At 47.0% G+C, this 24,298-nt stretch overlaps 1 protein-coding gene across 1 annotated transcript in view; it reads right to left on the bottom strand.

Annotated features, from left to right (window-relative positions):
• Positions 1 to 5,390: 5,390 nt before the first annotated feature.
• Positions 5,391 to 24,298, bottom strand: part of LOC119407309 (TNF receptor-associated factor 5-like) — a 181,535-nt gene continuing 162,627 nt past the window's right edge. The window contains exons 2-3 of the mRNA XM_049420036.1: positions 5,654 to 5,811; positions 5,391 to 5,487 (exon numbers count right to left, since the gene is read on the bottom strand). Coding sequence (XP_049275993.1) covers positions 5,391 to 5,487; positions 5,654 to 5,811 — 255 coding nt within the window. The remainder of the gene's footprint in view (positions 5,488 to 5,653; positions 5,812 to 24,298) is intronic.

Here is a 24,298-nt window from a genome sequence, read left to right as displayed (position 1 = left end):
GGCTCCAGCGAGGACGTGCCGGACCAGGGCGCTGTCCGGGGAGCTCCTCCGGCCTGTTCTTGGTGAGACCTGGGGAGCCTGGGGAGGCTACCGGTACCGGGTGCGGCTCCTGCTGTGTCGGCGGGCAGGCGTCACGAGTTCCAGAACACCGTCGCCACCTGGGACGGCGCAAGGCCGTGATCAAACGGGAGGCCTTCCGGAGGCCTTGTCTTCCTGCTATAAGGCACACGGGACGCGTCACCTGCGTGCCTGGGCTTGCGTTCAACGACACTCGTCGCCGCATGTGGACTGAACCTCCAACATCTACAAGTCGTGAGATGTTTTTTTCTGTACCCTCGATCGGACATTCCGCGGTTAGGACGTTCATATTAATTTATGTGTGTTCATCTCTGTGCTTGTTCTCCGTGATCGTCCCTAGCATACCTTGTCCCTATAAATGTTGATCCAAACTCATTCGTGCGTATTCTCTTGTCGCCTGTTCCGTTGAGCCACGCACTCGCAAACGTGACGAACCACCACTCGGTCCTTACAATTTTCTGGCGTCCGCGAGACAGGACCAAGCTCTTCCGTACACCTTAGAGCCTCACGTTGCTTGTGTGTGGTGGGCGGCAATGGACGAAAAGAGAACGCTCGTTGAGTTAGGGAAGGAGATGGGACTCACGGGAGAGGCCTTGCAGGCATGGGTTAGCGCAGAGCAGAAGGACATGAGGGATCAGCGAGCTAAGGAGCGCGAAGAAGCGAGGGTAGCGGCGCAGGAGGAACACGCGCGAGAGTTGGCGCGTATGGAGGCGGAACGGGCGCTCCTCGAAGAGCGAAGACGTGTGTTAGAGGCAGAGCGGTTGAGTCCGAGAACCACCGTAGGTAGCGAGACAGGTGGTGGTCAGAGTTTTCGCAGCCCCCATAAGATGATCCCTCCCTATAACGAGGAGAGGGATGAACTAGATGCTTACATACAGAGGTTTGAGAGAGTAGCGTCTAGTCAAGGTTGGCCACAAGACAAGTGGGCCTTGTCTTTGAGTCTGTGTTTAACGGGCGAAGCATTAACGGCAGTAGGTCGGATGTCCGCGGAAGACGCTACCGATTATGCCAAGCTGAAGCAGACGCTACTGCAGCGGTTCCGCTACACGGAAGAAGGGTACCGTGTAAAGTTCCGGGATGCGAAGCCTGAAAACGCTGAGACAGCACGACAGTTTGCCGGTCGTCTTCTAGGCTATTTTGACCATTGGCAAGAGTTAGCCAAGACACCGAAGACGTATGAAGCGCTGCGAGACAAGATCGTGTCGGAGCAGTTTCTAGGCAGCTGCGAGGAAAAGTTGGCGATCTTTCTGAAGGAAAGAGCGTGTCATAACCTAGATACACTGGCCACGACAGCCGACCAGTACTTGGCAGCTCAAGGCATCCTTAATCTTGCTAAAGGCAAAGAAACCAGAAAATTGTAAGGACCGAGTGGTGGTTCGTCACGTTTGCGAGTGCGTGGCTCAACGGAACAGGCGACAAGAGAATACGCACGAATGAGTTTGGATCAACATTTATAGGGACAAGGTATGCTAGGGACGATCACGGAGAACAAGCACAGAGATGAACACACATAAATTAATATGAACGTCCTAACCGCGGAATGTCCGATCGAGGGTACAGAAAAAAACATCTCACGACTTGTAGATGTTGGAGGTTCAGTCCACATGCGGCGACGAGTGTCGTTGAACGCAAGCCCAGGCACGCAGGTGACGCGTCCCGTGTGCCTTATAGCAGGAAGACAAGGCCTCCGGAAGGCCTCCCGTTTGATCACGGCCTTGCGCCGTCCCAGGTGGCGACGGTGTTCTGGAACTCGTGACGCCTGCCCGCCGACACAGCAGGAGCCGCACCCGGTACCGGTAGCCTCCCCAGGCTCCCCAGGTCTCACCAAGAACAGGCCGGAGGAGCTCCCCGGACAGCGCCCTGGTCCGGCACGTCCTCGCTGGAGCCACCGCCAACGCCCGAAACACCAGGAAAGCACCAGTCCTCGCTGAGCACGGCCACGACAAACTTCTCGGACAGCGCCCTGGTCCGGCGTGTCCTTCGGCTTGCTTCGCTCAGCCCTCTGCGCGTTCCACACGCGCCTCTCTTCTTTTTCGTCTTCTTTTCTCTTGTGCCGCCGCCGCGCGTGCCACCTGTCCCTGGCTCGCCTTCATGTCGCCGTCGTCTTCACCCTCACAATTCCGCACAAACATTTCAAAATTCACAAACATCTAAATTTCTTTCAGAAATTCCCTTCATTCACTACACCAGGTACCTGAAGCCTAACAAGCGGTCTAGGCAGAACCCACGGAGGTGTCACAGGAATAGATGTTGGAGAGAATCTTGATGGCATAATGTTCTCGTGTCGCGATAGAGCTCTTGAATAACAGCAGTCTGGGTGGGTATCAGGGAGTGCTGATAGGGAATGTTGCCTGTGTCGGTTCAGCAAGCGAAAATGGACTCGAAGGGGCTCGCAGAGCCTATATACATCCATGGGACAAGCCCGAGCTTCGGCGATAGTTCCATTGGTTGATGTGCAGCGTGGCAGGCCCAAGCATGTGCGTAAACCTTGAGCTTGGATGCTTTCTAGCGTGCGCACACAACTAGGTTTCATGTTGAAGAGCACGGGCATGCTGTATCGTAAGTATCCTACGAATAAAGATTGGTACAGTTGTAGGAGAGCAGCCTCCGACGGACCCCATCTTGCTCCTGCCAAAAACCGAAGAACGTGGACAAAACTTTTCAGCTTTGTCTTCATAGCAGCGACGTGTTTAGACCACGATAGATTCCGGTCGATGATGACACCAAGGAATTTGTGTTGCGCTACCGTAGGAATCTCGGTCCCATTCACGATTATTGGGTACCTCGTCATTTGTTTGCGCGTAAATGCTAGCAGTGCGCATTTTTCAGTTGAGAGTGCGATACCTTGACGTCGTAAGTACCTTGCCTGCCCGACTGCACGTTGCAGTCGGGCACGCAATTGAGTACGTGTAGCTCCAGACGCCCATATGCAGATGTCGTCAGCATATGTGCTTACCTTCACCGTGCAAGGAAGTTCAGCACCAAGTCCAATCAACGTGATGTTGAAGAGGGTCGGACTGAGAACACCCCCTTGGGAAACTCCGCGGATAATATTATAACGATCGGTATCTCCATCGCTTGTCGACATATAAACGGTACGGTGCAAGTGCGGGGTTATGAGCTGTTGTTGCTTATGCTTCGGAAGGCTGGGATTGACGTCGAAAGGTCGTTGAGGAGCTTGATTCGTCGTAGGAGGCTCGGAAGAATCGGTGGAGGCGAAGGCATTGGTGACTTCCACAATTTCTTCGATGTAGCCAACCGTCGCGCCTTTGTTCACGCGCTTGTATTCGCTGCTGAAATTTGCGAGCATCACTGCTGCTTTCCCTCCCCGCCAGCTCGGCTAATCCTCTTCAGACGCAAATCTCGCGGTTTTTCAATGGGTGCCCACAATAAAGACAGCAAATGCATTCGTAAAACTAACTAGTCTACCCCAAAACAACCACAAAGAACTAAAGCTAGCCAGAGAGTACTTTTTAAATAAAGTCAAGTGGTCGGCTGAGGCCAGTAGGGCATTTTACTAATAATGAATCCACATTCGAGGAAGTTTCGTTTCTCTCTATAAAGTAAGGCATCTCTCTCAATGCAGATAAAATGGCACATCACTGAAATAACTTCATACAAAATTGGTTACACGGCTTCAAAAACAATTATCCTACTACAATGCCTTATAGGAGCATATTACACTGCATAGTATTCGAACTCGCAAATCATCGCAGAGTGCCTTTTTAAATCATTTGAACCCTATGTATGGTCAGCAGTGTAAATGCAGAAGTTTACTCTTGTCGTAATCAGCACACTCAACAAGTGACGCAGTTTTTCAAGTAAAGCTGCACGTAAGTATTCAAACTTCACCGTGGCTATCTACACGGCAGTGAAGCTCACACCGCCAACTCGCAACAGTGTTGTGAGAGTCATTTGTCCGAGTTGTTAGCGGTAGCACTCCCTCAACAAATACCGCTGTAGCCACAAAAGCGCGAGAAAATTTGCCGACGTGCCTGGTAAGCCAGCTACTGCACTTACAAAGGCACGTCGATCCACCTCGTAACGCATGGCTCAAAGCCATAAAATACAGCACAGAAGTGCTCGCTGACTGCTTGCATGAAACCGATTCCCACAACGCGTGGGATCTGCCAGATTTTTTCTACTAATTACAGTTTTAAACGAAATCTCGTCTGTCTTAGCTAAACGCTTCCACTAAAAAACATGAGTCTGAATGATGGAGACAAAGTGACGTTGGTACGGCTGTCTTGACTGGCAAAGATTGCAGACAAAATTGGTGTACGTGTGATAACAGAGGTTTCTCTCTCCTCATTTGAATTCGAATCGAAGTGTCAGTTTGTCGTTTTCCATGACGTCGTTTTCAGCGAGCTTTCCTTTATCTATGCGTAACAAAGCACAATGATGTGCAATGCGCCTCCCGAAGCAGTAGGTGCACACTCCTTGCAGAATGCAGTCAAAAGGTACGAACGCTCCGGGACCGCTTCCTCCAGCCTTTACAGTGAGTTCAGTGAATGGAAAGCTATAATCTCCCGAAGTCTTAACGCAGTCCGTATTCACCCAGAACCAAGTCGGCCACTCAGCACGAGTAGAAAAGACAATCTGAATACGCATATCCCTGTAGTACTGATTCGTCACTGTATAGACTCTTATATCTGAATGAAATATATTTTCACAGTTTTCCAGTGTCACGTCGAAGCCCTTAGGTTGAAAATCATTTTTCCCAGTTGCGCTGGAATGCCTCGCAAAACCTTCCATTTTTGGAACCCATGGTTGTTTATAGTGGTGATAAATATGCTGACGCAGGTATTCAAGAGTGTTCAATGAATCGTTGACCAACACATCCAGCTTGAAGTGCCATGGAATGTCTTCTCTTCCCGAAGCAGCAGCACCAAGGGGCCCTTCTCTTTCGGTGGACTCTTTATTCTGCTTTAAGGAATTCAGAGCTCCTTGCAAAGACTCCTGTTGGTCCGTGAGCCTCGAAGAGAGATTGGCCTCAACTCTGCTCACATGCTCTTTCAACTGGCATACGGAGTCTCTTAGCACGTGAACGAGTTCCTCTAATAGGGTCTTCATGGTATTTTTCATTTCACTTCCAGACGCTCTTACTAGAGATACTATTTCCTGCAACCGGACATTCACGTCTTCCTTCACTTCGCTTTGAGAGTCTCTCAGCACACGCCCGATTTCCTGTATTTGGGACGCATCGCGCTGCCACGACAGTTCAACGGGTTCGTTGATGTGGCTCCAAAGTGATGAGAGGCGATCACTGCACGGGTCTCTGTTCGACGCCCTCAGTTCTTCCACACCGGCGTTCAGTTGTTGAGTGACCATCGTGCAGGTGTTCGTCTCGGCACTTTCCATTCCACGTTGAAGAGTAATCTCGAAGCCACTGACTGCATGGCTGATGTCCTGCGAACGTGCATAGTCCGAGGCTCTGCATACTTCCAAGACTTCGTTTATTTGTCTTCGAAAGGCGGAGAATTTGTCCTGATTAGCAGTCACGTCAAAACCTGTAGAAGAACAGTCTTGTCTGTGCGGATGACCACCGCTTGCACAAGAAGCATTCTGGGAGCACCCGGCAACATAGTGTGCTGCAATGACTGTGCGCAGTATCCTTCGTTCGCAGCGTCGACACTGGACGGTGTGGAAGGCGCATTCTCCGTCGTAGTGCGAAAGTACGGCCTCGGGGGTGCCTACAAAGTGGCAGCCATCAGCCTCATTCCAGCAGTGAGCCTGTAATGCAAACGTAAAGCATAACAAACTCAGCATTAAACATACACATTCGTGCAATATTACCACATTGACAATGCGAATCGAGACGTGGACATTCTAATCGGGCTCGGCAGTAAGCATCATGCATATCATGGCTATTATATCCTATTAAACGAAAAATGCGTTTCATTACAGGGGCGTAGACAGGAGGTTATCCCTCTCTCCTCGGAAATTTTTCGATTTTGCATGTGAACACGCACACACACAAACGCACGCACGAACATAGATAAAGCATGGTTAATAACAATATATGGGGTGTAACGTCCCAAAACTACGTTATGATATTGAGAGACGCTGTAGTGGAGGGCTCCGGAAATTTCGACCAGCTGGGGTGCTTTAACGTGCACCTAAATCTAAGTACATGGACCTCAAACATTTTCGCCTCCAGCGAAAATGCAGCCGCCGCGGCCGGGATTCGATCCCACGAGATAAAGTATGGTTGAACCCCCCAGCACTCCTGAAAAAAAAATTTCTGGCTATGCTACTGCTTCATTACGAAAGATGCACGTGGCCGAAAAACGTAGCTAAGAAATATTCGAAGACTTCGAACGAATGGCTTTGTATAGGCATTACAGTTGCTACGAATTCCTTGCTTACCTATTGCAAGCATTGGTTATTTGTAAGTATAAATCTTCCAGCGAGAAATCACATAAAAGGGACACTAAAAGCAAAACGATTTTTCTCATATTAGTAAAGTACTCTTTCACAATACCAAAAACACCACGCTTGCTGCGAGAAGACGCTTAGAAAGCGAGAAAACGCGGGAAAACAAAATCTGGGTGGCCACGCCACCTTGAAGTTTCCGCAGCATTCGCTGTGACGTCACATGTTTTTACGGCGCCTACTAGGGACTATGTAGTTCCTAATCGGTAATAATGAAGTGCATTGTCCTCTCGGGGGCCCATATACTTAACATACCAAGTTCGGGGTAATTTCGTTGAGCCAATGGCGCCAAAATACGATAAATACATTTTGAAATCCGTGACGTCACGCGGGGAGATTTCGGCGCAATATTTAAAAATGAAACTTTGAACTTGATTTGCTCCTCTATCAATAAGCCTATGATGGCAAAATTAACGACATTAGAGTTCTCAGAGCACAATTCATCGATATAAACCGATTCATTGTTTCTCTTTAGTGTCACTTTAACAGATTACCGCACCAGAATCGCACTGGGCACGCCCGCAGAATTCTCACTACCCGCATTTATTTCGCATGCACCCAAACAGAAGTTCTCACTGAGTGTTTTCATGATTTCGCTTTCATCAAGATGCAATAACCAACGCTCGAATCGAACCATGCAGCTGTAACTCAGAAGTGCAGGAACAGAGGAATCGAACCAACAGGCTGTGATTAGCTAGCTTTGATTGCTTGGCAGCTTAGAAAACGTTGCTACTAGTAAACCTTACGACAGTCGACTGTTTTCTATGCTGAATATTTTGCCAGTCTCTTCTCAGAGTGTGCGTCCACATGTAAATGCTAGTGCTTTTCCTGCCTGCAGGTACTCAGGCGGAATACCAGCGTACCATAGGAGGCTGCAGTTATGACAATATCGGCATGTTTTGTAGTACCAGATATGTTTTACTTTTCTCAGCTCGAGAAATTGATTTAAATTACAAATAGAATCTTATTATGAAACTACGTTCCCGAAACTATTTAATATCATGTTCGAAAAACCGTATTTCATAAACAATAAAAAAGAAATGTCGCGAGAAACTTAGATATGCCACGATTTTGTGCTCTAGCCTACATTATCAGGGAGCTAGTCCATGCATACATTATATTTGTTTTTTTTATACGACCGAATGAACACACGAAGTTTGCAATCCGCAAAAGGATTCACAAGATTTTTGTTTGAAGTGTTCTAGGAGTTGGTCTGTTTCCAAATTGCTGATCAGATTGCCACCCTTTACTTGTTTCTCAAATAAACAAAGGCATTTCAGACAATTGATCCCAGGTTACATGCTTTTAGTGCGGTTTCGTTTCGTCCTTGTAAGTTGAGGTATCCTTGTGTTCTTTTTATCAATATTTTGATGTGAGAACCTTATAAAAACGTTTTATTAGGCAGCAATAGCGGAATCAGAGGTTCATCATTAAACGACTGGCGGCCGCTGTGGTTCCTGAAGACAGCCTTTTACTGAGCCCTTTCGATCAACATCTCTAAAGGGCCCCAAACCACCTCCGATATATTTTCAAACATTTCAAGTAATAATAATAACAATAATAATAATAATTCTGGTGTTTAACACAGAGCACAAGCGAAACACGTACAGAGAAAACAACCAAAAACGTCATATAGTGCGTAAGCGCAGACTGTCATCCAGGGTGAGCATTCCTTTCATCAGCAGATTGCGCTTCTCTTACTAGTAATGGTAACGTTGGATAATCTTTGTGCATCAATTCAACAATGAAGAGCATATTACCAGTAAGCTGCAATCAATGCATTTTATTCGCCGACAATCGGTTAAAACCGCTCACAACGAAGCGCCGCTGTGTGCATTTGTATACGCGCCGCCGACGGCCTCTCCACACTAACGCGGCGACGGTGCTGCCACCTATAGGTCGATCTCGCGGCCAATAGACGTTATGCAAAATCTGCTGCCATCTAGCGGCCGCCATGCGCATTTCCGCCATGTTGAAGGCTAAGCGGGCTCCGCATGTTCATTCACGGAGAGTACGTATCGACGTGTGGCGGTTGATGGGAACGGCAGTGCCGACATATCTTCGTGTGCCGTGTTGCTGAGATTGAGGAAATTGGGATGCTGAAAACAGGTTTGCAGGAAACTAGTCTCCGTATGTTAAGATTTTTTCCTTGCGGCCGACGAGAAGCGGGAGATCGTTCCGTTGCTCCGGCTACTGCTAACGACTAACGCCGTGTTTACGTTCGCCGTTCCTAAGAGATGCGGTATGTGACAGCATCGGCACTCATCAGAGTACACCCTTTCGTGTCATGCCGGAACGAGACAGTTTTAGCGACGTGTACTTGCAGGCATAGACCAACCTGTTTCGTGTGCGCGCTCCAAAGCTGCATCGCGGCTACTCGCGCATGCCTGCGCGGTTGGTGACACCATTACTTTGTTTACCACATTGCGATAACAGTTACATGTCAGGTAGCTCGTGCATGTCATCGATTCTCAGTGAACGGAACGATTGTGTTGGAGCGTGTTGTTCGTAGTCTGTTTTCGACTGTGAAGTTTAACAAGTAGCATTCATTTGGTGGGATGATTTGCGCGCGTACTGCTTCCCTATGCGTATTTTTGAAGCATTTCAGGTGTATTACTGCCTAATTCAAAGGGGCGGCCCGGATCGCCTGACCCCCCTCCCTCCCCACTTTCTTTTTTATTTGTACCCCAAGAAGAGCACATACCAGCTTCTCCCAGTAGACACTGATCCCCTTTAGGAAAAATCCTGTATCCACCCCTGTGTTCTATGAAATGTTAACAGATGTTTGTGTGGCACCTTTTGTACGTAACTGAAAGAAATGCTGTTCCCGCAGATGTGTTACATTCGACCATGGGTGCGCTACCGTTGGTTACGCGCTGAGGTGGTTTCGCAAGCGTTCACTAGGCGACGCAAAACTGCTTTGCTGCAACGCGTTGAAATTTTAAGGCGCCTGTAGGCCCGAAAGCGACGATGTGAACGCGAACATTCTTGGTGGATCGTGTCACTTACGAGTACATGTGGGAAGGATATTCATAAAATGCCAGCTAATCGGCGCCTACGTCTTGTAGCAACTAACGCTCTTAATGTGCGCTTGTCACGTGCGTGAGAAGCGGACCTTTCTTACATTTTAACCGTGCGGTAATTCAATGCAAAACATACGACGGTGACTACAGCAGCGAAATATTTCTTGTTTCAAAAATAACAAACAGGACAACGTTTTATTTAAAGTAAGATGCTCAATACATTAGGTTGACGTAGGACGTCCCTCATGAAATACGCTTTGAAATGGGTCAACAGCACACTCTTACCGTCATCGCTGTGCCTAGCCGCGTCGCGAACCTCCTCCCAACCATCCTACACTACACGCATGATATTCCGATAGCTAACAACGCTTCATTCACTACACTGAAAAGAGAAAATTTATAACCAAAACGAAAGCTTCACTCTGAACGAAGACAGGCTTACATGTGACTCGGTTAGTTCTCAATATTGTGTCTAACAAAGAAACACGAGCCCTTAAAAGTCACCTTCTTTCCTTCGGTGTCAAACTTGTAATTTCTTCTCGTTGCGAGGCAGTTCTTCACACGTAATAATTGTCGGCGTAAAAACTAAAAAATGCCGGTGACGTGTACAGGCTCGTCTGACATTTTTATGCCCAGATTGCCGACTATCAAAGCAGATACAAGCAAGAAGAAATAGCAGCGACAGCAATAAGATTCGGACACAAGTCTCCGACATGACGCCGAATCGGTGGCTTCATAAAACCTCCGACAGATGGCAGCAATTTTGCTTAAGGTCTATTACGGCAACGTTTGGAAAAATTCTCACGGCTATGTGTTCGTTGTATACTCGTTCACAACTGTCACACCACAACTAAATTTCGACCTCTGGGTGAGTAAGGGCCCTTTGATGGAGCACAATTAATACTCCGGACGGATATCAACAACGACGTTTACTCGCATGCTACTTGCACTGTTTAGTTCAGGCTGAAATTGACTGCTGTTGGCTATAGGGTAGCTCTTTCTGAGCAATGTTAGCTGAATGATGGCTGATGTTGCCTGTTGGTTAACTATTGAAAAATGACGACGATACTCCTCAATGATGGCTAGACTGCTGGGAGTGTCGACACGACCTGTTTTGGTTTAGCTCAGGTAACACCCCTGAACAGGGGGTGTAGCTCGAGCGAACGTGTCGACAATATGGTGGCAAAATATCTACTACTGTTGATCGACCACGGTTAAATCATCAAAGTTTACCTTATGTAAACTCAAGCCAATTATTCAGCTTTTCGCAATGTCTTCATTTGCCTGCGCTGCTGTGCCCACTGATAGTATTCCCCACAACGGTCTCGCGTGGTTTCAGTGCAGCGAAAGCGACGGGCCCGGTCTACACACCAGAAAAGCTTTTTCCCCATGTCCATCCACTAATCCCCTTCCACACTGCGCCAGTCTAATTGCACGATTCTTCGGTGCAAAGTGGAAGAAACCATTCCTTACTCAGACCGCACTCTTGGCTCCGTTCATCAAGGCTCTGTCATCCCTCGTTTCCCAATTGATCGACAGTTACTACGTTAATGTTGTCACGCGCAGCACCTGCTGACGTTGCCATATCAGATGGAGGAAACGGAAAATCCTTGAAGCGGACATTCGACAGTTTATATATGCGCGCAAGCGCGCATGCCCGAACACATACACACAACACACACAGCAAGAAGCATGTGCATTCTATGTTCCCATCTTCTGGATTATCTCGTGGTGTTCGCTTTTGGACGTACTAAAAACCTGTGTCTTGCGTTGTGAACTACGGACAGTAAAGTCACTGGAACGGCAAAACTACCGCGACCGTCCAGCCCGCCGCCATATTTGGTCCAGCGCGGCCGAAGCTGCGGCGGCGCGGTGTTCATTTCACGCGGAGTAACGTGTGTTTTACGCATTGCGTGCGCTTTTGCAGCTCCGAATGAAGCATACCCTTGTTTTCTAACTTATAAGAAAGAAATAGCGGCAGTTTTCACTTGCCTACACGCGCACGCACGCGTACTAACGCGATAAAGAAATGCGAACTGTGGGGCACTTATGCGCTCGGCTGTCGGCATTTAATAAATGCGAATCATTTCTTAGCGAATTTCTGTGACTATGAACGTATCTATCTATCTATCTATCTATCTATCTATCTATCTATCTATCTATCTATCTATCTATCTATCTATCTATCTATCTATCTATCTATCTATCTATCTATCTATCTATCTATATCTATATCTATCTATCTATCTATCTATCTATATCTATCTATCTATCTATCTATATCTATCTATCTATCTATCTCTATCTATCTATCTCTATCTATCTCTCTATCTATATCTATCTATATCTATCTATCTATCTATCTATCTATCTATCTATCTATCTATCTATCTATCTATCTATCTATCTATCTATCTATCTATCTATATCTATCTATCTATCTATCTATCTATATATATATATATATATATATATATATATATAGAGAGAGAGAGAGAGAGAGAGAGAGAGAGCCGCCCACGACTATGTGCTCTCCTGGCCGTTTCGTTAATGGGATGTATACCAAATTTGGTATGGCATAACGTGGCTGTATGAAGAATATAATATACAGGTGGTAACATGAAAATAATGATATGTACGCCATGTAGGGCATGATTTACATGCCACGTTCACGGTGCACTCGTGGCCGTTTCGCTAGCTTGATACACACAAAAATTGATATGGCGTGACAAGAGTGTATGACGAACATACGTTACTGGTCATAACGTGCAAATCATGGCAGGCATACCATGTAAAACATGGTTTACCTGACATGGTCTCGGGTCGCTCGCGGTCGTTTGGTGAAATGCATATATACCAAAATTGATATGACGAGATATTTCTGTATGATGAACGTTAGTGACAGGTAGTAACATGAAAATCATGACTTGCATGTCATGTACACAATCACTTACTTGCCACGCTCATAAGGCGTTCGCGGCCGGTTCGGTAGCTTGATATACACCAAAATTGGTATAGCGCGAGGTGACTGTATGATGAACATGAATGACAGGTGGTAACGTGAAAACCATGAGACGCATGACATGTACGGCATGGTTTACATTACACTGTATTTGTGCACTTCCGGCCGTTTTGTTAACTGTATGCATACCAAATTTGGTATGGCAAGACATGGGGGCGTGGCAAACAAATTACAGGTCATGCGTTGTATATACTAGATTTTACATGCATGCATGCATGACAAACATGCGATATATAGTGAACTAGATGTCATGACATGAATGATTTCATCTTCCTCAAAGATGAACAAGGCGATATATGCAGCTATTTGCTGGCTGCTTTGCATTAGATTGATTCTCACAATGCGTGGGATCTGCCGTATTGACACAAAAGGCACAATTATACAGTCACGTCACGCGCTACCAAGCAAGCGAACCGGCCGCGGGTGCACCATGAGCATGGCATGTAAATCATGCCTTACATGACATGCGTGCCATTATTTTCATGTTACCACATGGTATTTATGTTCGTCATATAGTGACGTCACGCAATACCGCAATACCGATTTCGGTGTATATCAAGCCAGCGAACCGGCCGCGAGTGCACCATGAGCATGGCATGTAAATGATGCCTTGCATTACATGCGTGCCATTATTTTCATGGTACATACTGTTATTTATGTTCCTCATACAGTCACGTCAGGCAGTGCCAATCTGTAGCAGTCAGTTTTCATGGCGCACGGATCGTTATATGTGAGCCCAAAGGTGTCAATTTTACGCCAAACGTAATTAAGAGCTGCCCGGCAACGTTTTTGTGCATGAACCTTTTGCAGCAACCATGCGAAACAAGCTGCACTAGTGCAGCGGAGACGTCAACATTCCCCAAAACAACATTTGCGAATTCTCAATAAAACGCTGCCTCACAAAGGCGGGTATCAGTCGTGGGAACAATTTTTTCGCGCCGTATTCTGTGCAGCCCGTCGCTTGGCATCCTTTCTCCCGCTGGGAATAGCAAAGTGGGCTCTGCCCGTTTCCCGCCGGTTGCTGCACCCGAAAGCGTAGCCCCCAGGCCTTTATCTATGCCTCAACAGGCTTGCGATTAAGTGCCAAAACGATACGGGATGTCGTAATGTTCCTGCACGCTTTTCTGAGGCTATAAAAACAATCGCCCTTCAAAGCGCTGTGCGTCAGCGGCCGGGAGACGTTAGCGAGGCGAGCGAGCTGGACCCTTTATGTGGCGAAGCCACCGAAAGGGCGCGGTGGCGAAGAGAAAACGAACGTAGTACTTTTCCCGTTCCAGTGACTTTACGGACAGAAGCTGCTGAAGATAGTGTTTCAGTACAACACGGCAAATACGCAAAGCTTAGTATAAGAGTCTACTGGAGATAAAGTGTCGGGGGGCGTTTGCCATTCTAGCCTGCCGGTTTTATTCGCGGCTTAGGGAGGGGCTACAGAGTCTTGTACTAACCTTGATATTGCACTTCATCATGGCAGGAAGCTTTAACTTCTGGCACTCGTCTTCGCAGAAGGGCTTGGTGTCCAGGGGACAGACGCTTCCGCCATCTTGGACGACGCACCCCGTCACACACAGCTCGCACAGAACGTGTGAACAGGGCAGCACGACCGTCGTGCTTGGAATGACGTCGCACACGGAGCAAGCATAACGAAGCACCGTCAACTCGTCCTCGAACCGCGTCGGGCGCCAGTTAAAGCCGCTCACCGAGTCGCACAGTCGGTGCAGGGCTTGACGCCTTCCACCATCAGGCATATTGGTGATCGAGTGAATAAAGACGCACTGCTTCGGAGCAACTGAGGCAGGGGGAGCCGTGACCGTTCCCTAGGAATCACGTGACTGCAGATAACGTCGTCATAATGCGGCAGCACCATCCCTGTTGCCGCGAGTGTGGTGACATGGCGTCTTTGAAAGAGTTGAATCTCTTCCGCTGAGACACGTTTACTGTTGCGCGTGCGCACTGCGCCGCGAACTGTTTTCGAAACGGTCGCTCGTTGGTTCGCACATCGGCAGCATAGAGTAACATATGCAAGGATAAGAAAGGACCCTTCCATAGGCCCCTGAGGCTGATGTGGGTTCGCAGCGCACCGAGCGGATGAGTGAAATCTTTAGAGCCTCTGAGATGGAGACCGCAGGAAAACTAATCTCGAAGGCTATTTTCTAGCGGTTAGAAAAATTACACGGCCTCCGAGATCGCTTTCGTGCGAGTGCTTGTCCCGGAGGCTATATAACCATTTTTTTTAACGCGTCGCTTGCATGCATCGAGTAGCTTCGCGTAAGCTGTGCTGCCAGAGCGGCAAGCACACGATGCCGCTCTGTGTTTATGCAGACATTTTAAATAAAACATGAGAATCGTTGGAAGAGACGAAAACTTTTATTTTCAAGTCATATTCTTGGTAAGCACGTGCACACTTCTTTTCCCAACATACACGTACAATGCACGACGCAGAGCGGCAGTAGGTACCGTAGTACTTGACCCCGGACGGCATGACCTCGAAAAAAAAAAAAGAAAAAGATGTTGGCTATGTCTTGTCTCCCACCTTCGCACAAATTTTCTCCGATGCACTTCACATCGCCCTTTCGCGAAAAGCAGTCACGTGCAGTTGCCGCGGCTAAAAGAAAGCAACCTTCGTTGCCATGCAAACGCTACTGAGGCAGGAGTGTTTATTCAAAAGAATACGTCGTAGCCACAGCTAAGAAACATTCTTCTCAATTCACAACTTCTCTCTAATTGCGCTCGTAACAAAGGCTTCAAGCAATCTGCGAACAATACAAATAACTATCAAAGCATAACTGCACACTTCGCACAATTTCACTCAAATGCAATGAATTTGAACTACGTCTACCAGCATTGTGTGCACAGGAATACCCGGCATAAACATGATCGATCATTGGGACCCATATTTGCCCCAACCAATGTTTACAAATACAGTTATTTTCCCGAAAAATCACACCATCTCCGCTAAAGGGGACCATGAGGCGATGCGAAGCAGCGTTTCGGCATGTCGAGCCCGCTTTTGAGAGGGGAAGTGGAGAGAGGGAGGGGAAGTGGAGAGGAGAAAGTGGGAGAGGGGGAAGTGCGAGAGGGGAAGGGGATGGAGGCGAGAGTAAGAGGAGAGGGGGAAAGTGGTAGAGGAGGTATGTGGAGAGGGTTCGCGCATGCGCAGTAAGGGTGGTCACGCCGCACACCACCACCGGTTTGAACTCCGCCATGAGATGCTTCGCATCTAAAACAGTGAAAGGCTGGAATTCACTGGCTCGGGAGATTTTCGCAAATGAAAATGTTGTTTCCTCACTGGAAAATTATCTTTTTGGTGGTGTTTAGTGTTCAAATGTGTTGTACTCTTATTGTTGTTTCACAGACTCTCTTTGACTGTCTTTGTCTCTTTGAGCGTATTGATGAGTGTTTAATGCAACAAATTCATGTATTCTTTTTCTTGCTGTTACAGTTCACTTGATGTTTCTTTTGCCCGTCCTGCGTGGACCAAAATGTTGGTCCGCAGTATGCTTAAATAAATAAAAGAAAAATAAAGAATACCTAACGACGCAAGGCGCTACTCAGTTTCTCGCGCCAAGAAACCATTTTCTCGTAAACGTACTGCGCAGCATTTCAAATAGCTGTTTCTTATGTGAAGCAATCTACGAACATCATGCGCGAAGTGAAGAGCACAAAAAAGCTATCTGCGCCGAACAGCACGCTGCGAAAAATGTTAGCTTAAGGCTTAAGTGACGAATACAATAGATGTTAGACTCTGGAGTTTTGCAAGACGCGTGGCGCCACTTGTCGGAGCAGTATGGGGCAGTACAAAGACCGATTCCCTCGCACAGTTTGCTGTGGTATCAGGTGCAACTTGCGAGTGCGAAACACTGAGCTTAATATTGCGTGTGTTTGTGGATTTAACACTCAGAAAGAGAGCTGTGAATTTCTCTCCGCTAGTCGGACGAGCCACCGCACCGCGATGAAGTGCTTGCTGGATGGCTATGGCTCGCCAGAACGATGGCGAAAACCAGAGCAAATGAGACCGCTCCGCACGCTACGAAGAAACGCCGCAATCGACGCTACTGTTGCGTTGTGAATTGCCACGGACGTAAAGGACTGAATAACATTGTTCAGTTTTACCGGCTTCCATAGTTGTCGTACGAAGAAGAAATGCGAGAGCGCTGAATACAGGCCATTGTCAGCGTGCCGGGTAAGCCATGTTTCATCCGCGTTCTCCACAGCCGGTCGCATGAGAAAGTGTGATAATGTGCCTCCACTTTTGTTTTGCGTAGCCCTGATGTAGAACCGTGGTAACCTTCACTGTGAAGCTCAGCACAGGCTCTGACCGCGGTGCGTACCGTGTGACACGGAGTGAGCAGCTGATGACAGACTGAAGACGCGTGATACGCACACCGCGACATCCTATATTCTGAATTGGTCGTCACCAAACAGCATCACGCACGCACGATTTGAAGTCTGGACCTCACCACCGCTCGTTACTGGACTTCATACACGAAGCAAATTTATATGTGTATTTCTGAATAAATATTATGCCTAAGGGCAGACTTTCGAAAAAAAAAAAAAAAGTCTCAGAGTTCCGGTTCTAACTAGTTAACACGCGCGCCATACAAGCAAATCGCAAAATGTTTGTCGTGACCACCTTCGGGTTTGTTTTGCCCGTGGCCTCTGCGATCGCCGTAGCTATCTCGGAGGCCACGGTTTTGCCTTTGGCTGTACTCCGCGAAAGTGGACACACACGTATTCCCATTTGCAGTATATAAACACGGAAGACAGCCATCAAGAGACCATTTCAGGATGCGTAATAAAACAGCCCAATGCACAGGAAGCGATAGATGAATGGAGAATTCAACTGAAAAGGCGAAAATCGCCGGGGCCTTTAGTCCCTGATGAAGCGAGCTTTCTACCACTGATCATAACATACATAGCTAAGTAAATTGATAACGTATGTACGTTATCAATTTACTTAGCTATGTATGTTATGTCATCGCTTTGGCATTACGTATATACCCGAATTTAACGAATCTAGGCGCTAGAGAATGGATGTCGGAGGGCTTGCCTCGAACTGAATGCTACTGACGGCTAAAAGATCGCTGACGTTGGTTAGTATTGACTAAATATTGAAAAATGTCGGCCATGCTGCTGAATGAGGTGCTTGCAAAATGATCTCAAATTTCGGCCAGCACTGGGTAATGTTTGTCATCCGTTAAATAGCGAAAATGTCTACCTAAATCACTACCTAAAATATGTGACGTCATTATAACGTCATCGTGGCGTCACCATGACGCCGCATAGCGTGGCGTAACGTGAGACGTCATCACATGACGTCATCGCTTGGCCAAAAGTGGGCAGATCCCTGAGGCACTGCAAAGCCGCGTGACGTGGAGAAAGCTTGCAACACCTCGGATCCCGGAGGCAGTGAAGAACCACGTTAGGTGGCGCCGATAGTGTGGCCACCTAAGGATAGTGACGTTACTATCGTTAATTGACGCGAAGTAGCGCGATGTAAGGCGAATTCATTATGCCGAGTACCGTGTTTTATCCGCGGTTCCCGAAAAAAAAAATATTTGCCGACTAACATTTTTGTTTTCAATGCTTATACTTCCTCGTGTATAACTCCTCTCATCTTCCCCACCGACATCTTTATTTCCTTGTCCTTTTTACCTCAGCCTGTTGTTCAGGCGCAGCGAACACAAGTCTGCACCATCATTAGAGTTGCTCCCAGCACCTCGCCATTGTACTCACTCCACCGCCGAATTTTCACCGACTTCTTCTTTCGCCCACGTTTCTTCATTAACGTTTTCTTTTTCAGTGCGTGGACAAAGGATGTTGCATTTCGCCTCGTTCTTGCATACGCGTTGAAGGAGATTCCTACAGACCTGTCCGCAAATTAGGTAGCATTCGTCCACTTGCCTCTTGTAAGCACTCCACATCTTTCTTTATTTATTACACGGTGCGTTCTGTCATCGTTCTTTTCTTATTCAGGTCGCATTTCGTTTTCTTTCATGCATTCTCTTTCTCTCACTCACTCCTCGCTCTGGTCCGCCGCAGCCACAGCCTAACAAAGGTGAAGCGTACATTGTGTGTGTGTGTGTGTGTGTGTGTGTGTGTGTGTGTGTGTGTGTGTGTGTGTGTGTGTGTGTGTGTGTGTGTGTGTGTGTGTGTGTGTGTGTGTGTGTGTGTGTGTGTGTGTGTGTGTGTGTGTGTGTGTGTGTGCGTGCGTGCGTGCGTGTGTGCGTGTGTGCGTGTGTGCGTGCGTGCGTGTTCCTCACATCGAGAAATGCCCAACAGCCAACATTTCCTATTCCCTCTTCGTCAATGCCTATTGCTTTGTGCAAGCATCTTAGGAAGAACAGCTCCGCCTAGCGGATGCTTCTTTGTACACGGGTGCAGGACACACCCGCATGCTAGAGTCGCTGGAAAAATTTCAGAGCATCGCATCTGTTTTCCGCGCGCCGCCGCCGACGCGATTGGCTTACTCGCATCATGTGACCTCTCGCCGCCATATCCCTTCCAAGCGCTTTGGGTGCAGGCGCGTTCAATGCAGAGCGTGGCCGGACATTTAGCAGTACCACGGTCCCCAGAAGTACTTTCTTTTACGTACTCGCTTTTTGAAACGCGTCATGCAGACAGGGTCGTAAGCAGACATTTCTTTCGGGAGGGGGGGTGGGGGCACGGGCCCGGTGCGCCACCCCCTGACTACGCCACTGCATGTAGATGCCAGAAGAGAGTAGCTCACCATCAATCGAACGTTACTGGTGAGCTACTCTGGGAATCTCGTTTGCCGTGTGGGAAAAATTAATGTCAAAGAGAGCCGTTCTACGTGGCTGCATAGTTGCCCTGAACGAATTTGCCCCCCTCAAATAACACTCCTTCCTACAGTGAACTACACTAACTTTGCTGGAAAAGATCTTATGCGACAGGATACTTCACCTTTTCGGTTCGCTATGGTCAGCGATATTGAAAACTACACATCTTTCTATTTGCTCAGCTGTTTATATCTCGATCTGTTGAACAGATTACGCATGCTATCCGAGTTATAAGCGTGTCACGCACGAGAGCGAAATCGAAGATTTATTAAAATAATAACTGTTTACTGGTATACCTTGAAGACAATTGTGGCATGATCTTTGGCATTGCACAAAACAGAAGCGTGGAACTCTGTTCATAAAACTTTGTATAGGGCAATGTTATCAAGCGTATGTTTACATTTGTTGCAAAAAAATGCTGCTAATGCTGCATTGCACCGAGCGTACCCTAAAAATACTGTATAGTTGGTGAGAAATGGTCACAGCAAAAAAAAAAAAAAAAACGCAGATCCCACGCATTGAAGGAGTCGATTTTCTGCGAGCCCTAGGTCTATATACATACTGTGTTGCAGTAGCATGCGCTTTAAAAATTCCGGGATCTGCTATTTCTGATCAAAAGAACATAAAGCACCGTACCGCGGAAGTTTAATTAAGAGTGCATTACAAAAAAAAAGTGCAGAAGTGCAGAAACCGAACCCCAGCTGTTTACGCGCTGGCAACGCCAAAAAAAAGAGCTGTTTGTCAGAACACAGCAAAATATTTGCAAATTCATTGCAACGTTGGGAATATTAAGGAGACAAGAAATGGGAAATGAAACAATTAAGTATTGATGTCAATATTTTTGGTGGCCTATTTTCTACGTATCATAAGATAAGATGCACCTTACCTACCGCATGCCGATTCGCCCGTGCGTTCGGCTGCTGGCGTTCCGAATCAAGACGTCGCGCACAACTTCCAATTGCAGCAAAACGGTAAGTTGGGCCAGTTGGTTGGGATTCATTTTTTCACTCGGGGACAGCGCATGACTACGCCACTGCATGTAGATGCCAGAAGAGAGTAGCTCACCATCAATCGAACGTTACTGGTGAGCTACTCTGGGAATTACCTTACTTCCAATTACCGTACACACACAACTTCTATTACACATGTCAACCAGTTGAACAGCAAGCACGGTGCGCCAGCAAGCTATGCGTCAGCAATCAGTCGAAGGACGCAATGTTGAATGTTCTCGATGTTCGATAACGTTCTCGAGGGCAGTAAACCTGAACACCGACTGCAAATCTAGCGCAAACAGTCAAGATTCACCAAATGTCGAAGTAAATGGCATCTCGCACGATGTCACTGCTCTAATGCAACTATGTTTACAGATCCGGACCTAGCGAACGCGCCCGGGCGTGACACGAAAAGAGACCGATGAAGCCATGAAGAGAGTTCGCGAGCACATGGCAACATTCGCCGTACGTTTCATTAGTTACACCGCTAACCGCACAGTCGATCCATACCTGTCGATGACTCGAAATCACTTCTAGTATCCTCTTGAAGAAACACACACACATAATGCCGTTCTGCCGAGCGTAACACGGCACTGAGGCTAAAAGATCGGTCACTTCTCAACACACGCTAGCAACGCGCCGGATGGTCTGGAAGGGATATGGCCGCCGCCACCCAATGTTGCCCGCGTGCAGCCTACCTTTGCGCTGATTTTCCAGTGACTCTACCGCATGCTTTTCCTTAGCGCCACCTCCAAGCCCATTTTCAATCCGCTCGCGGAAAGGTGGCGTGCGTACGCCACTCACGCTGACAGACACTATTTGTATATCCCCCAACAATCCACTTTCCCTCCCTCTCTTTTTGTACTCCTTCCCCTCTTTCTTATTTCACAATTGCAGCTCCGATATGCGCCAACCTGCCTAGCTTCTAAGCCCTCCTTTTCTCCTCTTCTTTTCTTTCACCCCTCCCGAAAAGCGCCATCACGTCTCTGACGTTTCCGTTTGGCTGTATAGTTTCGTTCTTGCATTTCACCGAGTGATTATTGCTACCGTTGCTTCTCGCTTGAAAAGTCTTGCACGGTACATATATAGAACAGGAACGTGTGAGGGGGTTGCATTCTTGTTTTTATCCCACTGTTCACGCCTCTCTCGCAAAAAGGAGGAACGGACGCCATGATGCTGACTCCTCTGTATCTCCGGGAAGAAGGATAAAATTTGCTGCCGTGAAAAAAAAAAAAAGGACAGCTCCTTCGAAAGCGAATTTCGAAGCCACCATCTCCTATACCTTTGCTACGCTATTCATTTTCTCATCCACTTGCCGTTCTCTTCCTACGTCCGCTATCTTTATGCAGTTCTTCGACTGTGAGGACGGCGTTTTGTATCTGCCCCACACGCCGCTTTCCTGTGTTCTTTTTTTTTCTCAGACCTCTGTGCTTCATGCTGTAGCTGGCTTGAGCCCCCTTAGTGCACCTCTTGTGGTGTGTAGAAGTCTGTCGTCTTCTTTCTTTCTTTCTTTCTTTCTTTCTTTCTTTCTTTCTTTCTTTCTTTCTTTCTTTCTTTCTTTCTTTTCTTCTTTCTTTCTTTCTCTCGCTTTCTCACTTTCTTTCATTCTTTCCAATGTTGTTGCTCGAGTTGTTATAACACAAGTGCAGCCATCATTCTCTTAAACCTTACTGGCTTATTTTGCGTTTCTCTCTTTCTCTCCTCCTGACGTCCTCGACGCGCTAATCCTTCAACTCTTCTGCTCGAGGAGCGCTGGTTTTCACGCCGTGCGAGATCGGGATGCGCGTAGGGTAGCCAAGAATCCTCCAGACCACTGCAATATGTCTGAAATTTCGCCAAACGTTAGCAGAAAGCGGCAGCATCAGCAAGCTGCTACCGAAGGAATACGAGTGTATTCCATCCATCCATCCGTCCGTCCGTCCGTCCGTCCGTCCCTGCGCTCCTGCTTAATAATTTTTTTTTTTACCAGAAGTGAGATCTCTTACGCTGTGTGGATGTCTAGGAAAGGCTTAGTCGGATCTTACCTAATGTAAGCCGGAAAGACGGCTGAGTTGATGCATGTGCATCATTGAAAATGTAAGCGCAGGATGAAACGATTTCAGCACTGGCATCGTTCCCCTACCTGTCCGCTACTTACTTTGCGCGGTAGTAGCACCTGATTTTTTTCTTTCCTTTTATTATTTTTCTTTGTCCTTTGTTTAGGTGCGTACAACGCTTAATTAATGAAGTAACCCGGTAAGAACGTAATTGCCGCTCCCAGCAAAAGCAAGACATAATGACAAATACGCGTTTTGACAGGAAAGGTACCAATAAAACTGGAACCTCAGAGTACTAGCCCTTCTTTGAAATTCAAGCTCGCTGAAATAATAAACAAATAATAAACGTAGACTCACTGTGTCAGAAAGTCTTGGAGAGAAAGCATCCGAAAGTGCCTCGCTAACCTTATCGTTGTTAATGGAGTCGCAGTTTGTCGAGACAACGGAATTACCTTTTCAGAAGTGGTGTACAATGCATGCCCTGAATGCACGAAAGACTCGGTGCTCCTGCAAGAACGAGTTTCGAGTCAGTTGTACTATTTAAATTTAACAATGTCCAGCTTGCTGTCGTTTATATGTTTTGTGACTTAAATTATTTGCTTGCAGGAGGATCTTGTTAGGAGTTTCTGGAATTGCGGCCTTTTATATCCTGCATACGCGTATGGTAGCAGCGATGAACTGTCGGGAAATAAATTCATGTATTAACGGATGTCCACAATTATACCATGTGTTTTGAGCGATTGATTAAATTGCTGATGAGGGTTTCTTTATCACGACTAATATTCAGGCCAAGAAGCACCAGGCAAACAAATTTCATGAGTTCCTACTTTCGTTAAGGTCCAGCTCAACTTAAATTGTACTGAAAACGTGCTGCGTACGTTAACACGTCCTAAACGTATAGATAACAACATATCTTTCTAACACTTCTAATGGTGAATAAAAAAATGACTTGTTTAGCAGCGAACAACATGAATTGAAAATCAGGCATTGAGATACAACTCACAGGTCACGCAACTTCATGTCTCGAGAAAAAGGAAATGAACAAACAGGTTCAATAGCCGTTTGTGTTAGCAAATACAGTGTGGCATGTTACTTCACGTGTTTCATTTTGTTTTTCTTCCTTCACTTTTTGTTTAGAGTCTCTGTTCCCTTTCTTCTCTTTATTCACGGCTTACTCTATACTCAGAAGTCCCTTCTTCGTCGAGCGAACCACTATCCCGTCTTCCCACTTTGAGGAAGAAAGCTTTCCGTTTTGAACGCCCGGCTTTTCTTTCTCCAATACTCCGTTCATTCATCCCCATCGTGGAGGAAGGCTCCCTCAACAACTTTGCCACCGTCTTCAGCGTTATTCCAGCATCCTTTCAGCTGCTCCGGTCAGCCCTTCCACTCTTATTACCCCAAAGCGGCGTCTCCTCCCCAACACTCCTCTTTTCAACCCCATGTTTTTTTGTTCTTCACGAACATATTGTTCTCGAGCTTGCCAGTGCCGATTTGTTTCGGTATCTTTATTTTTTCTGCTCCTTCTCCTCCATTTACCTCGGAGACTCCCTCGTGTGCCCGTCGGGCAAAATCGAACCTGATTTGGTACGCGCTCGCACATTAGTTTCAAAGGAGGCGTTGTTCCTGTCAGCTTTGCTTCTCCGGCATTGTACTTCACTCTTTTTTTGTTTTTTTTGAAATAGGTTCCTACGCCCCGTATAACTTCAATCGCAATGTTCTTGCCTGTGGCTACTTAGAGGTGCGTGCAGCCAAAACCATTCAGGGTCCTCGAATAAGAGAAAAAGGGGCGGATTTAAAAAAAAAGATGAAAAGGGGAGAAAGCAACGGAGAGGAGACAAAAACACGGCTGATCCCTCCGTCATAGGAATCGGTATAACACGAAAGTGAAACGTATCTTCAGAGAAGCAGTGCTTAT

Source organism: Rhipicephalus sanguineus, chromosome 10, assembly GCF_013339695.2.
Source record: "Rhipicephalus sanguineus isolate Rsan-2018 chromosome 10, BIME_Rsan_1.4, whole genome shotgun sequence".
In the NCBI taxonomy this organism is placed as follows: Eukaryota; Metazoa; Arthropoda; class Arachnida; order Ixodida; family Ixodidae; genus Rhipicephalus; species Rhipicephalus sanguineus.
This window is presented reverse-complemented; position numbering and strand designations above follow the sequence as displayed.